At 56.8% G+C, this 12,856-nt stretch overlaps 1 protein-coding gene across 1 annotated transcript in view; it reads right to left on the reverse strand.

Annotated features, from left to right (window-relative positions):
- Positions 1-2,042: 2,042 nt before the first annotated feature.
- HS6ST1 (heparan sulfate 6-O-sulfotransferase 1) overlaps positions 2,043-12,856 on the reverse strand; it is a 41,708-nt gene continuing 30,894 nt past the window's right edge. Inside the window, exon 2 of the mRNA XM_032412804.1 lies at positions 2,043-2,781. Coding sequence (XP_032268695.1) covers positions 2,073-2,781 — 709 coding nt within the window. The 3' untranslated portion in view covers positions 2,043-2,072. The remainder of the gene's footprint in view (positions 2,782-12,856) is intronic.

Consider the following 12,856-nt stretch of genomic DNA (forward strand, 5'->3'; position numbering starts at 1 on the left):
TGTGCAAGACCCCAGAGTTCTCATGAACGCGTCCCGCCCTCCTCCCTGGAGCATGCCCATCCCAAAGGATGAGTGTTAGAACAGATCCCCCAAGCTGACCTTCACTACCCCTTGAAAGAACCACTAAATCACCTGGACGCTCGCCTGCTCAGCATGACGCACCCACTCTGCGGGGTAGTCCCGGGCTGGGCTGGCGTGGTGCCCATCCCAGGCTGCTGACCACTGCCCTTGGACTACAAGATGAAGTGGTCGGTGTAGGAAGCAGGAGGTATGGGCACCATCCCTATGCCAGGCAGGCAAAGACTAAAGGCTGCTTCTTCCTGGGTGGCCACCTCATTTGACAGCACATTAGCATTTCCTGTGCTATGGAAGTTTCCTTGCTTCCACACCTCTGTGGTGGGACAGCTGTGATGGCTGAAGAGAACCTGGGGCAGGGAGGAGGGCCCCTGGTGGAATCTGCCCACGAGGCTGCTGCCCTCCAGCAGGCCAGCCCTGGCCCTCACTGCCCTTGGGCCTGCAGGCACGTGTGGGTCCTCTCCTGGAGAGACAGGGCACTCTTCCACCTTGGGTGTGGGACTCACACTCTGCTCCCAGAGCCCAGGTCTTGGGCCTCATGTGGGGAGAGCACCCCCAGAGGAGACAGTGGCCTGGCCTCCTGGAGCACAAGAGGGATAGGGCAGGGGGGAAGTGTCTACAACGGATATGGAACATGGCTTCTCCAATCTGCAGGGCTGCCAGGACCAGGGCCTGACCAGCTTGTGGGCAGGGGGTGGGCAAAGGGAAATACAGGGAGAGCCTGGGGTGGGAAGGGCCGTGCATGTGGGTGCTAGGGGGCCACCGAGAGCATTTCTTCCAACTCTAGTTGAGAATCTGAGAGTCTGAGTCCCCTCTCCTGGCCATACAGAACCACCATGACCCCAAGATATGGTTCATGGGCAGCAGGTGCAGTCTGCCGTGCTCTGGCCAATGGAGGCTTGATTGTACTTTTGCACATGGGGTTGTGGGAACAGTGGGGTATGAGCCCTGAATAAATGTCCAAGCGATGAGCCCGGGGCCAGGGACAGTCTACCAAATCTCAGAGGGTCAGAAAGGTAAATGGGGCAGGGGAGACTCTCCTCCTGTCTAGCTGGTCTGGCTAGGTGGTCACCCCCAAAGGCCAGTTGAGGGGGGAGGCTTGGACACAGGTGGCAGCATCCTTGGACACAGCCTTCCCACTCCTGGGATGCACTTTGCCCACAGAATGGGGGATAGTGCATGTGGGCCCATCTCCCTGCAGCCCTCCTCAGCCTGAGGACTAAGGGAAATGGGGGGGAGGGGCCCCAGATGGTGTGCTTTGATCTCCTGACCCAAAGCATGAAGCCAGACTGTGCGTTTCGACCTTGGGCCCGAGAGAGAGTGGGCTTCCCAGGGGAAGGACTAGAGTCTTCTCGGCTTCAGGCAAGGTGGGCCCTGACCGTTGAAGATGGGTGAGCTAGGAGCTCCATTCCTGAGGACACCTCAAGGGGCTGCCTGTGTGCCCAGGGAAGGGGTTCACTCAGGCCCAGGGACACCAGGGCCACCAGAGGCCAAGGGACTGCCCGGGTGGCCTGAGCCTGGGAAGGCGCCTGGAGCTGGTGTCAGGCCGCTGCTGGCCTGTGGTGGTGAGAGAGCAAGCAGGGGTGCACGGTGGGGGTAGGATGCACTCCTGGCGGGGCGAGTCTCATCACTCTCTTTTTCTTGTCTTCAGACCTCCGGCCGCTGTGAGTGAGCTGAGGCCAGGAAAACGGGGACGCGACCTACCCCTGGCCCCTGCCTGGGGCGTCCCTAAGCGCACTCTCCTCCGGCCTGGGGGGAGTCGCACTGGTTGATTCCTCACAGCCCTGGTCTGGGAGGGAACCGTGAGAACCAGCCCCGCCGGGCGCCACGTCCCACTCCCTCATCCTTGTTCAGCACGCATCTACCTTCTGGAGAGCGCATCTGGGACCCCCTTCCCACCAGAGTTCTAGGGTGGGGTGGTCTGTCTGTCTCATTTCACCTCCCCCCTCCCCCCCCCCCCCCCCAAAGGACCCCCCCCCCCCCATGGCCGGCCACCACTACCACTTCTCGATGATGTGGCTCATGTAGTCCTCCGTGGGCACTCGGCCCGGCTCCTCGGCATCCTCCCGCGGCAGCGCCTCCTTGGCCCGGTGCAGCAGGCGCTCCTCCCGGCTCTTGAGGCGCTGCTCCCTGCGCTCCAGCTGCCGCTTGTACTGGTAGCGCTGCTGGAAGAGGTCCTTGGCGTAGTCGTAGAGCTGCATGTCCAGGTCGTTGAGCTCCTCAATGCGCCGGATGGTGTCCTCGTCCACCTCCACGCCGCCCGCCCGTGTGCTGTTGTACTGCATGAAGGGCCGGATGAACTTGAGGTTGAACGTCCGCTCGAACAGGTACTGCGTCTTGCGCTGGAACTCCGTCAGGCCGAAGAAGGCCATGCCCCGCAGGTTCTTCTTGGCGCTCTCCAGCAGCAGCTGGGCCCGCTTGCCCTCGGGGATGAAGGACAGGTTGTAGCAGCCCACCAGGCTCAGGTCGGCCAGCATGCGCACCTGGCGGTTGTTGGCCAGGTTGTAGGGGCAGTCCATGAACTCCTGCAGCGTGCAGCCCGACCAGTCCGTGCCCTCATAGCAGGGCGGCAGCTCCTCGGGCGTGGGCGTGCGCCCGTCACACATGTGCAGCGACGTCTTCCACGTGGCCCCCCGCTGCACGTGCCGCCACTCGCTCAGGTAGCGGGACACGGGGTCTCGCAGCAGGGTGATGTAGTAGAACTTCCTGTAATGAGATGGGGACAGGGGGTAAGGTAAGGGCACAAATCTGACTGCTTTGGGTGTATCCTGGGGGACCCACCATTATGTCCTCCAAACAGCCACTTCTGAGTGAGAAACCCAGGATCAGAGAGGTGACCTAACCTGCAAAGGGTACACAGTCACCCTTGTGTCTGTCAGCTGTGACCATCATGGTGTCGTCCCGTAGCGCCTGGCCTCAGTGCCTCCTGAACCCTGGGCCCAGGGTCTTCTCCTGAGCCCCAAGGCCGCCCTCCTATCTGCTCACTCCTCAGGAGGGACAACCTGTCTTTGCCCTGTGGTGGGGCGGAGTAGGGGGCCCCAGAGCCGATGCCACCTGGAACCAGTGGTTTAAAGAGCTGCTCACAGTGGTTGGCTAGGTGCTGTTCAAGGGGCCACTCGGCAGAAGTCACTCACAGTCCCAGGCTGCACGTGCAGGCCTGGTCAGGGCCTCCAGCAGGCCCACTCCACCCCCGCTCCAGTGGGGCAGTGGCGCCAGTAGACCACCCAACCCAGGACCCCCGGGTGACCCACCATTTATCCTTGTGCCCCAGGAACTGCTTCCACGCCAGGAAGTCAGGCATCCCTCCAGATGCCACCTCCCCGCGCTGTATGGAAGGGGCATCCACACCATGGGAGAAATGACTCCCGGTACGACAGGCATGTCCCTGCCCAGCAGGATGACTGGCCTGATGGCACTGGGACACAGCGGACAGTGGGGCGGCTGCCAGATGTTCCTGTGACAGGCCTGGAGTGGGTGGGTCCACCCCAGACAGGTCATTCCTGGAAGCCTCTCCTCCTGGGCTGGGAGAACCGGCTGCCTGCGCCTGGTGGGAGCAGTCCCAGGCCAAGGAGCGCCACTCCTGGGGCGGGGAAGCTCCCGGAAGGAACTGCCCCCTCCGCCCCAGACAGCGGCATGAGAGCGCATCCACACTGCCCCTCCTCACTGAGGCCCAACGAAGAGCACCCAATAATTTCCCCGCCCTCACACTGCCCCCTGTGAGAGCTGCAGGGGCACAAAGCACCTCAAGGGGTCTGCTGGCAGTGCGCGGATCTGACTACACAATTCCCAGGGGGCCTTGGGGGGTCGGCATGGCAACTGGCAAAAGCAAAGGTGGTGGGGTACAACTGCAGGTCACCCCAGGCTGAGAGGGGAGCAGCTAGAAAACTGCAGGGGGGCGGGTCTGAAGCACCTTCATTAGGGGCCTCGGGATCCCCCAAGCAGAGCCAGGGGTAGCTCCGGGGTGGGGGTGGGGGGCAGCAGAGGGAAAGACTGGTCCTTCTATGCAGACTGCTGAGGAGACAGGGCAGCAGTCGGCCACCTGACGTTCCCTGTCGCTTCCATTGGCTGGTACTGGGCCACCCCGGGGACAAGGCAGACAGTGGAGAGCACCTGGGCAGTGGGGGTCAGGGGCGTCTTCCTCAGTAGAGAGTGGAGGGCAGGACGGCGGGCATCCTGACCACCAACTCCTCTCTGAGGCCTGGGGTCTGCTCTGTGATCGCCGCCTCGGGCCCTCGTTCGCGCTGGAAGCGCCCTCCCCACGTACCGGGCCCCAGCCTCGGCACTGACCGCTTGCTTCAGGTGCTCCAGCTCCCACAGTGTGGGGAGCCCTGCACCCCACATCTGACCCCAGCTCCCATGGGACACACTTCGGGGGCTCTTGCTGCCCTTGGCAGATGCACAAAGGGCCACCTGCACCCTCCTAGGCCCTCTGTGACCAGCGGACCTCCTTTTGACCCTCTCCCTGGCTCCTGGGGAGAAACCCCAGGGCCTTGGCACAAGCTGTGTTCTCTTCCCTCTCTGCTTCATCAGCTGACTCCGGCTCATCCTTCAGACCTCAGCTGGTGCCACCTCCGTGGGCCTCTGTCCCAGCGGTAACTTCACACTGACCTCTCAGCTCACTTGACCAGAGCCTCCCTCAGGGGAGGGAGTGGGCAGGAAGGAAGCTGGCTCCTGTGTGTGTGCTCAGCAGGGCCAACATGACTCCCCAGGGTCGAGACTGAGATGGTCAGAGGATCCAAGACAGAAGGCGCCTCAAGGAGGTCACCTCACACAGCACCTCAGCCCCCAGTGGAGGACACCAAGCCTGAGAGGTTATGCCGCCGCCTGGAGGTCCCCAGCGGCTTCAGCACTGGGGTGGGGTGGGTGGCCTCTCCTCTGCAGACCCTGGTTCGGTGAGAAAGCCCCTAAATGTGGCCAGCACAAGAAAGGTCAGTTCATTTAAGGGTCAACTCTTTAGGAATGAAGTAGAAGACATTTATAAATCCTGACCATGTCAAGTGCTTCTGAAGAGGCCAAGACAGACGGACACACAGGGATGCACCCAGAAACACACCTATGAACAAACACAGCCCCATGTGCAGGTGTCCGCTGCCTGCCCTGCCGGGTCCTGCATGTGCCCTTAGGCCCCAAGGGCAGGCTGAGGGTTATCGGGACTTCCTTCACTCCTGGAGGCCTGGGGGGCCCTGATCACTCACATGGAAATGGGCCAGCCTGGTAGTTCCTCCTGAACACAGAAAACCAGAGTTTGAGGTGTCAACTGACAGAGAGGCTTGTCTACTTGTTGCCAGCCAAGGCCAGCTGGAGTTCAACATGGCCCCAAGGTGACTTCTGAGGGCAAGAACACACCGTGCACACAGAGCACGGGCACCCCTCCCAGCGTGTGCCCCCATGGTCTTCAGGCTAAGGTCCTGTGTCCCACGATGGGGGCAGGCCTGGCAGAGCCCCAGCTGCTCCCACACCCTCACGGGTCCCTGTGATGGGAACAGGGCCATCAGCCCTCCCACCACTGGTGCCTCCAGGTCCTGGGGAGACCAGGTGTGGCCGTCCCCGAAGCCCTTGGCTGTGAGTCTCTCCTGTTGTACTGATGTTGGCCATCGAGGTAACGGTTACCCAGTGACCTACAGCTTCCATCTGGACAGCCAGGACTGGTGGGAGCCCTGTCCACGGAGGCAGGCCTGCCTGCTTTTCAAGTCCCTCTGCTCCTAGCCCACGAGGGTGTGTGACTCGCCCAGGGTCACACAGCAAATCAAGAGGCAGGACGAGTTCAGGCTGCTTCCTCAAAGCCATGGTGCAAGCTGCCCTGTGCCTGGTTAGATAGCTGGGCTGCCAGGGTGTTTGAAGGCTTAAGGGCCCATGGGTGGGGTCACTGAGGGGTCTCCAAGGGTACAGTAGGCGCTGGTGTATCTGGCAGGTTCCAGAAGATGCAGATGAGGCTTCTGGTCCTTGGAGCTTCCTGTTTGTGGTCCCTGGTGAAGCCTGAGAAGCTGACTCCCCCTGAGCCTCTGGGGCTCACGTTGACCCCACAGCACCCTGGGCACCATGTGCGTGTTAAGCAGAGTGCCTTCTCTCCTCGCTGCATCCCTGGATCCTGGCCCAGTTGGGCAGGAACAGGGGCTCACCCATGCTACAGTGACTGGGAAGGGCATCAGGATGGCTATGTGGCACCTTCTCCGTGCAGGACATTGCCATGCCCTGGGGAATGCCCCCCCCGATTCTGCCCCCCCAGACATTGCTTATGGTGGAAAAAAAGGGCTCAGGCAGACTCTGGAACCTGCTCAAGGGGCCAGCAGCCCCAGGCTCCAGCTCTCGTCTGGGCAATGCAGGAGCCCCTGCAGGTGCACACACCCATAGTCTGTCGGCCCCCTCGAGAACTCGTGAGCCCGACGCCCACCTCCACCTTGTCCGCCCCGGCCCTCGCTCACTGCTGCCATGACACAGCAGCACCTCTGGCTGCAGGCCTGTACCCATGCCGTCCTCCGCCCAGGAGCCCTGCTCCTGCCTCCCTCACTCTGCCCTCCCTGCCCGTCATACACACCACCAGACACACTGGCTCTTTATGTTCTGGTTTATTGTCTGATGGAAGAGGGAATAGGGGCCCTGTCCAGAAATGAACAGAGGGCAGAGTGTGGTGGGGCCAGAAGAAGCCCACCAGATGCCCGACCACACACCACATCAGGCAGCTTCCTGCCCAAGATGTGACCTGATGTACATTCTATGAAGGTGCCAAGGGGCTCATGACTCAGGGATATGAAGAACTGGGCAGGGGCCAAACAACAGTCTGCACTCTCACTGTTGTCCCCAGCACCTGCCCTCCCGTGCCCAGAGAGCTGCCACCAGGCTAATCTAGACCCTGCCCCAGAGCACAGTTCTTCCTGCACTGACATCTGGGGTCCCCCTAAAACAGGGGGCTTTCTGCCTATCACTCTCCAGCAGGATCTGTCCATTCAGGTGGTCGAAGTGCCAAGCGACAAGGTTTCCAGAAAGAGGGGAGTGAGGAGGCAGAGGGGAGGAGATGAGGAAATAATGAGAATTGGAGTATATAATTCATTTAGCCTGAAATGGCTCCCCAAGTGCCCAGCAAGTGAATGTGGGGACCAGACCCAGGATTAAAGAGATGACCCATGCAGCACCTGGACAGAAAAACAGAATACATAAAGAGAACTCGTTGTCATAAAGGGACCCACTTTCTCTGTAGCAATACCATATGCTACAAATCAATGAAGCCACGGCTTCAAAATGCTGAGGGAAAATGACCAGTGACATGTCAGACCCCACCAAGCTATCAAGCAAATGTGAGGGGAGGTTGGAGACATTTCAGACATGCAAAAACTCAGGACATTTATTTTCCATAAATCTTGCTTTAGAAAGATATTGGACTAGGTATCTTATTTAGTAAACAATAACAACAAAGTATTTTGCATGGGAGACAGGAACTCCAACCCAGGAGAGAGATCGAGGGTGTCAATTGTGCATCCCACTAGGCCTCCCAGGAGCAGAGGGGCAGGGGTTCCAGGAAAAAAGGGGCATGGACAGATTACCTGCTGCATCAGAACATTTGTGGAAAAAAATTCACATGGAAAAAACTACGTTTATGAAGATAAAAAACAAAGCAAGTAAAAAAAAAAATAGGGCTATCATTAATTCCAGGAAAAAACAAGAAGTAATATAAAAAAAGAAAATAAAGCATTCTATTAGGCAAAGGAAGTAAACAATGCTTTTAGAGACATCATAATGTAAACAGTGACTATTGATTTAATAAAAACTTGAGCTTTTTACTCTACTTGGAAGCTGGGTGGGGTATGGAGAAGGATGTGCAAAGGCTTAAGAACATTTAATCTTCATCTACCAGAACAAAAAGCAAACAGATAATGTTTAAATCAATAAATCAAGAAAGAGGACCATAAATTATTTAGAAATATGGAAGTAAGTACATGAAGAATACTGAAGAGCTGCAAGTAATAATTTGGGGAGGATGGAAAGGAAAAGCAGATCTGTTGCTTTTTACTATAAGCCTCCTGGAATGATTTGTCTTGAAGCCTGTACGTAGACTATTTTAACTAAAACATTAAAAATACAACAATGAGGAAACTGGCCAAAAAAGCGTATGGAAAGATGCTCCCCTTCATTAGTCACTGAGGAAATGGCACACTGAGCCACAATGTGATACCCACTAGACAGGCAAACCAGAAGCGGGCCAATGCCAACTGTGAACAATTGCTTACGGGACAGTTGTTATGGACTGTCTTCACTGAAAGCTGAAGGCACACATAGCCTGTGACCCGTGATTCCTCACCGGGAGGTGTGGGTAAGACTGTCCATGGCTGCCCTGCCCGCGACCGCCCCAAACGTCTGCTACAGTGGCACGTGTGCGTAAGCAGCGGTATATTCTTCCGCTGGAATACTGCTCAGCAACGCAGATGAACTCTAGTTACAACAGCTCGGGTCAGTTTGACGGGTAAGATGTTGCAAAGAAAAAGCAAATTAAGAAAATTCAATAGAGTATGATGATACTATTTATCATTTCCAAATATAAACACAGCCACAGAAAGTACTATTTAGTGATACATACATAGATGTTGAAATTATTTTTAAAAAAAAGGTGATGAGGTGATACACACACAAATTCAAGGCAGAAGTCGGCCTCGGTGTGTGCTGGGCTGGGCGGGTGCTGGGGACGGCACTAGTTCATGGTGGCTTCCAGGGCACCAACCACTTCCTTAAGGCAGGCAATGGGGGGGGGGTGGGGGTTTATGTTACGTTTTACTTCTTACAAACACTATGCAAATGCCTTTGTGTGTTTATAAAACACTTTGTGATAAGTAACAGTTAAAAAAAAGTTTTACAAACCAAACCAAGATTCTCCTTAGCAGGCCTTGCAGGTGAACTATCATTTCTGTCACACGAGGAGCCTCGGTTCTCCAAAGTGCACCAGTCCCCTCTACTTTTGCTCCCATGCTCCCTCTGCCTGCAACCCCCCCCCCCCTTTCTACTTGTTAACACTGCCACAGCGAGTAGGGCACCCCCTATGGGCATCAGCTTTGGCTCGTGAGCTAATCATGCTTCAGTGAGCGGGCTGCTCTGTGGCCTCTCTAGGAAGGAACCACAATTCTCTGAAGATGGAGCATCCAGTTGGTGGTTGGCTTCCCACCCAGGAGGGCCTTGGGGTGCAAAGAGGGTCAGCTCCACTCTGGGGCTCCCCTTCAGCACTGCCAGTCCCAATGCAGGGACCCTGTTTAGTGACTTGGTTGGCAAATGATGCTATTTTGGGGTGGCAAGCTTCTGGCACCTTTCTCTGAGCACAGCCCTAAACCATGTCCTGGCCTAAGTGGGTGTCCATGGGACCCTGACCTCCAGGACAGGTCTCTGTGGAGCACATCTGCCTGCTCTGCCCTGGGACAGGCCTGGAAAGTTGCCCAGTGCACGGCCCAGCCCAGACTGTCCTGCCTGTGACTGGAACACTGCCAAACAAGGCACATACTAGAACTGGAGGGGTGACGAGGAGGCCCTGCCCATATCTTCTCCCCTGAAGCCTGAGGCACAGGGGGTGCTCACCACCACTCATCCAGTTAGTGCCCTGCATGGCAAAGGACACAAACTGGCAACGCCCCCAGGTCCCTCACACCAGCAACGGCAGCCATGGTCACTGAGGCTCACAGCATGCCAGGCACGGCCCCGGGGGGGCGGGGCAGGCCTTTCTCCCCTTTCACAGAGGACAAGTTTCAGGCTTAGAGGGGGGCTATGGCTCTCAGTTACTCAGTGTCCAAGTGCTCTGGGCTGGGTGGGACCCACAAGGACAGTGGGAGGCGACAAATGGGGGGAGGGCGGAGGGTATTCCTCCCAAATGGGGCAGGGTCAGGGGGGCTTCTCGGAGATGGTGGGGGCACAGCCTATTGTGACTTGAGGGGGGCAGTGGAGGCTCAAGGTGCAGGCAGGGCCAGACCAAGAGGGGTCTTGTTCATTTGATAGGAAAACCAGCTCAGATGGGTAACGGCATGGAGTGCAGCATTCACATGGATTTCAAAGATAAAACGTGGGACTTCAAAGAAATTTTATGCTGTGAAGTAATTCTAGTCTGCATGGGTTGCAATCACTCCTGACAGCCCACAGGATTTATTGCCTGTACCATGCATTCTTGTGTTTGATTACTTAGGTTTAATGCTTTCTGTGCACTTAGCTGCTCTGGCATTTTCGTGTGCACTGGTTTAGCGCATCTCACAATCGTGTAAGATCCTAGTGGGCAAGGAATGTGTCTTGTTCCTGAGTCCAAACACTGCTGTCAGGCAGTGGCCGGCTCTAAAGTTTTAAGTCTGAGTTTTTACAGGACAACTCTACCCCTGGTGTCTGGGAGCCCTGCTTTGTTGACAACATAACACAGTCTCTGGAAAAATTCTGCAAGGTGCGGCAAATGAGCTCTCAGTTCCTTCCTGGAGGAGAAGGTGGTGGGCAAGTGGGTGACAGCCGAGAGGCGGCTCCTGCTCAGCTCTGGGGCTCGGATCAGGGAGATGGCACCTTCTCACTGTCCTCAGGAGCCCCTCCCCCTCCCACCTGCCCGTGGGCGTCAGCCAAGTCAGCCCACCACCGTCTCTGTATAGCTCAAACTTTATCAATTATGTGACAACTGGGCTCGCAGGCATGAGGTGAATGAATGGTCTAAGGCCAGAGCCCGCACCTGCCCCCTTGCCCCTCCCACGGGTGACACCAGTGGCCAGAGGCGGCTTCACTTTCCCTTTCCTGCCCTGAGAGTGTGGGTTTGATCTGAACCCCATGCCTGAACCCACCCACTCCCTACCCTCCCCTGGCAGCCCAGGGCTCTGACCAGAAACCAGACTTTGAACCTGGCTCAGGCAGAGAGAAGCCCCGAGCTGGGTGAATGCACAGGATTCTGTGGCTGGGTGAAGGGCTGGTTGGGCTTTAGCTTTGTGCCCTAACAAGAAGGGCTGGGATGTGGCAAAGCTGTTCCAGAATGTTGGCTGCGCGTTGGCTACCCAGGAGACGTGGAAGCCAGGTGGGGAGGAGATCGTAGACACCTACCACAGAGCAGAGCCGCTCGTAGGCAAAGATGTATAGAAGAGCCCCTGCCGACCCCCGAGCTGCACTCTGTGATCGCCACCCAGCAGGCAAGTGTATGATTAAGGAGCTGCTTTAGGATGGTGAGGTTATGGATTCTTGCTAACATTTTATTATAAACATTTTCAAACTCACAGCAAAGTTGAAAGTCTAGGGAATACCCATATGCCCAAATGGGTTACTTTAACATTTTAAAATTTTTTATTTCTTTGTCAGAGAGACAGGAGGAGAGCAAAACAGAGAGCAAGCACAAGCAGGGGGAGCGGCAGACAGAGGGAGAAGCAGGCTCCCTGCTGAGCAAGGAGCCCGAAGCGGTGCTCAATCCCAGGACCCTGGGATCATGACCTGAGCCGAAGGCAGACGCTTAACGACTGAGCCACCCAGGTGTCCCTACTTCAACATTTTTATACATATCTGTATTGTCTACAATGAGTGCACGCTGTTGAAATAACTGAAATAAACAGGCATTATAAAAACATCTCTGCTGCCTGGTATGGGGTGCTTGTGCACGGAGAGGCCACAGGAAAGGGGCAGTTTTGCGTTGTTCGTCGTCTGTGACAACATGTGAGCTGGCTGGCATCTCAGAGGCGCGGGCATGCTGCCGCTCACCTTCCTGGGCTGCAGGCTCGCGCAGCAGTTTTGTGAACGAGGGTCCAACCCACCAGTCTCTAAACTCACACCCTGAAATAAAGGCAGATTTGTCTAACCAGTGACAACAGAGCTGTAGCTCCCTAATTGCGAGTGAGGACACTGTCATTTACAGCCAGAATTACAAAGTTTTTGAAAGGAAAAAAAAAAGACATACTACTGTTATTACTTTTGGATACATAGTCACTGGAAGAAAATTAATGCCATGGGTCACAAGAAGAGCCCCTGGAGGACCAGCTCCTTTTCCCCCCTAAGGTTGACCTTTGGGGGGGGTCCCAGAGTGGCCAGGGAAGCTCCGTGAGGGGTACTCACACCCCCTTCCACCCCCAACTGTGTACTTTGGCCTCTCAGTGTCCAGGAATCCCTATTCGTGGGGACAGAGGCCACACCATGAGGCCAGGATCTACTCTGAGAAGTATCTGGGAATTCAGAGGGAGGACTGAGGAGAGCTTGCCCGGGTGGGTGAGAGCTGACCCGAGTACTCCAGCCCTTGCTCACGGGCTGGCTGGGGCTGGTGTGCCGGGAGCCCTGCCTCCCCAAAGTCTTGCTCTGATTACTGTCTCACCCCAGGGCCTGTGGGGCATTGCAGGGCAGGGCAGCCGGCGCCCTCACCGAGGCCCGGGTCCACGTTACAGGAAGGAAACGACAACCTTCAGGGTGGCTGGAGCAGGGAGCCTGACCTGCTGTGGTTAGCTCACTGAGCTGAGCCCCAGCAGGACTGCTTGCTGCTGACTATAGGCCAGGTGCCTGACAGCACCCAGCAGCCCAGTCCTGCTGTTCTCATTGGCCTGCTGGACTTGGAAAGGGCGGCTTGTACACCAGGCCAGCTCTGGGGAATGGAGCTCATGCAGTAAAATGACCCAGCACCGAATCCTGATGGGGGATTTACTGCCTTACAAAAATGCAAGTCTGATTTTTAGCTCTGATTCCCCGAGATTGCCCTCTGTGGGGCCGGTGGCCGCCTCCTTCCTGTGACAGGAAGAGGCCCACAGGTGCAGCTCCCCAGGGGGAGCAGCTGGCTGGCTGGCTGGCTGTCAGCTGGATCACCCTTCCTCTCTGAGCCAGG

Source organism: Phoca vitulina, unplaced genomic scaffold (genome assembly GCF_004348235.1).
Source record: "Phoca vitulina isolate PV1807 unplaced genomic scaffold, GSC_HSeal_1.0 scaffold1, whole genome shotgun sequence".
Taxonomy (NCBI): domain Eukaryota; kingdom Metazoa; phylum Chordata; class Mammalia; order Carnivora; family Phocidae; genus Phoca; species Phoca vitulina.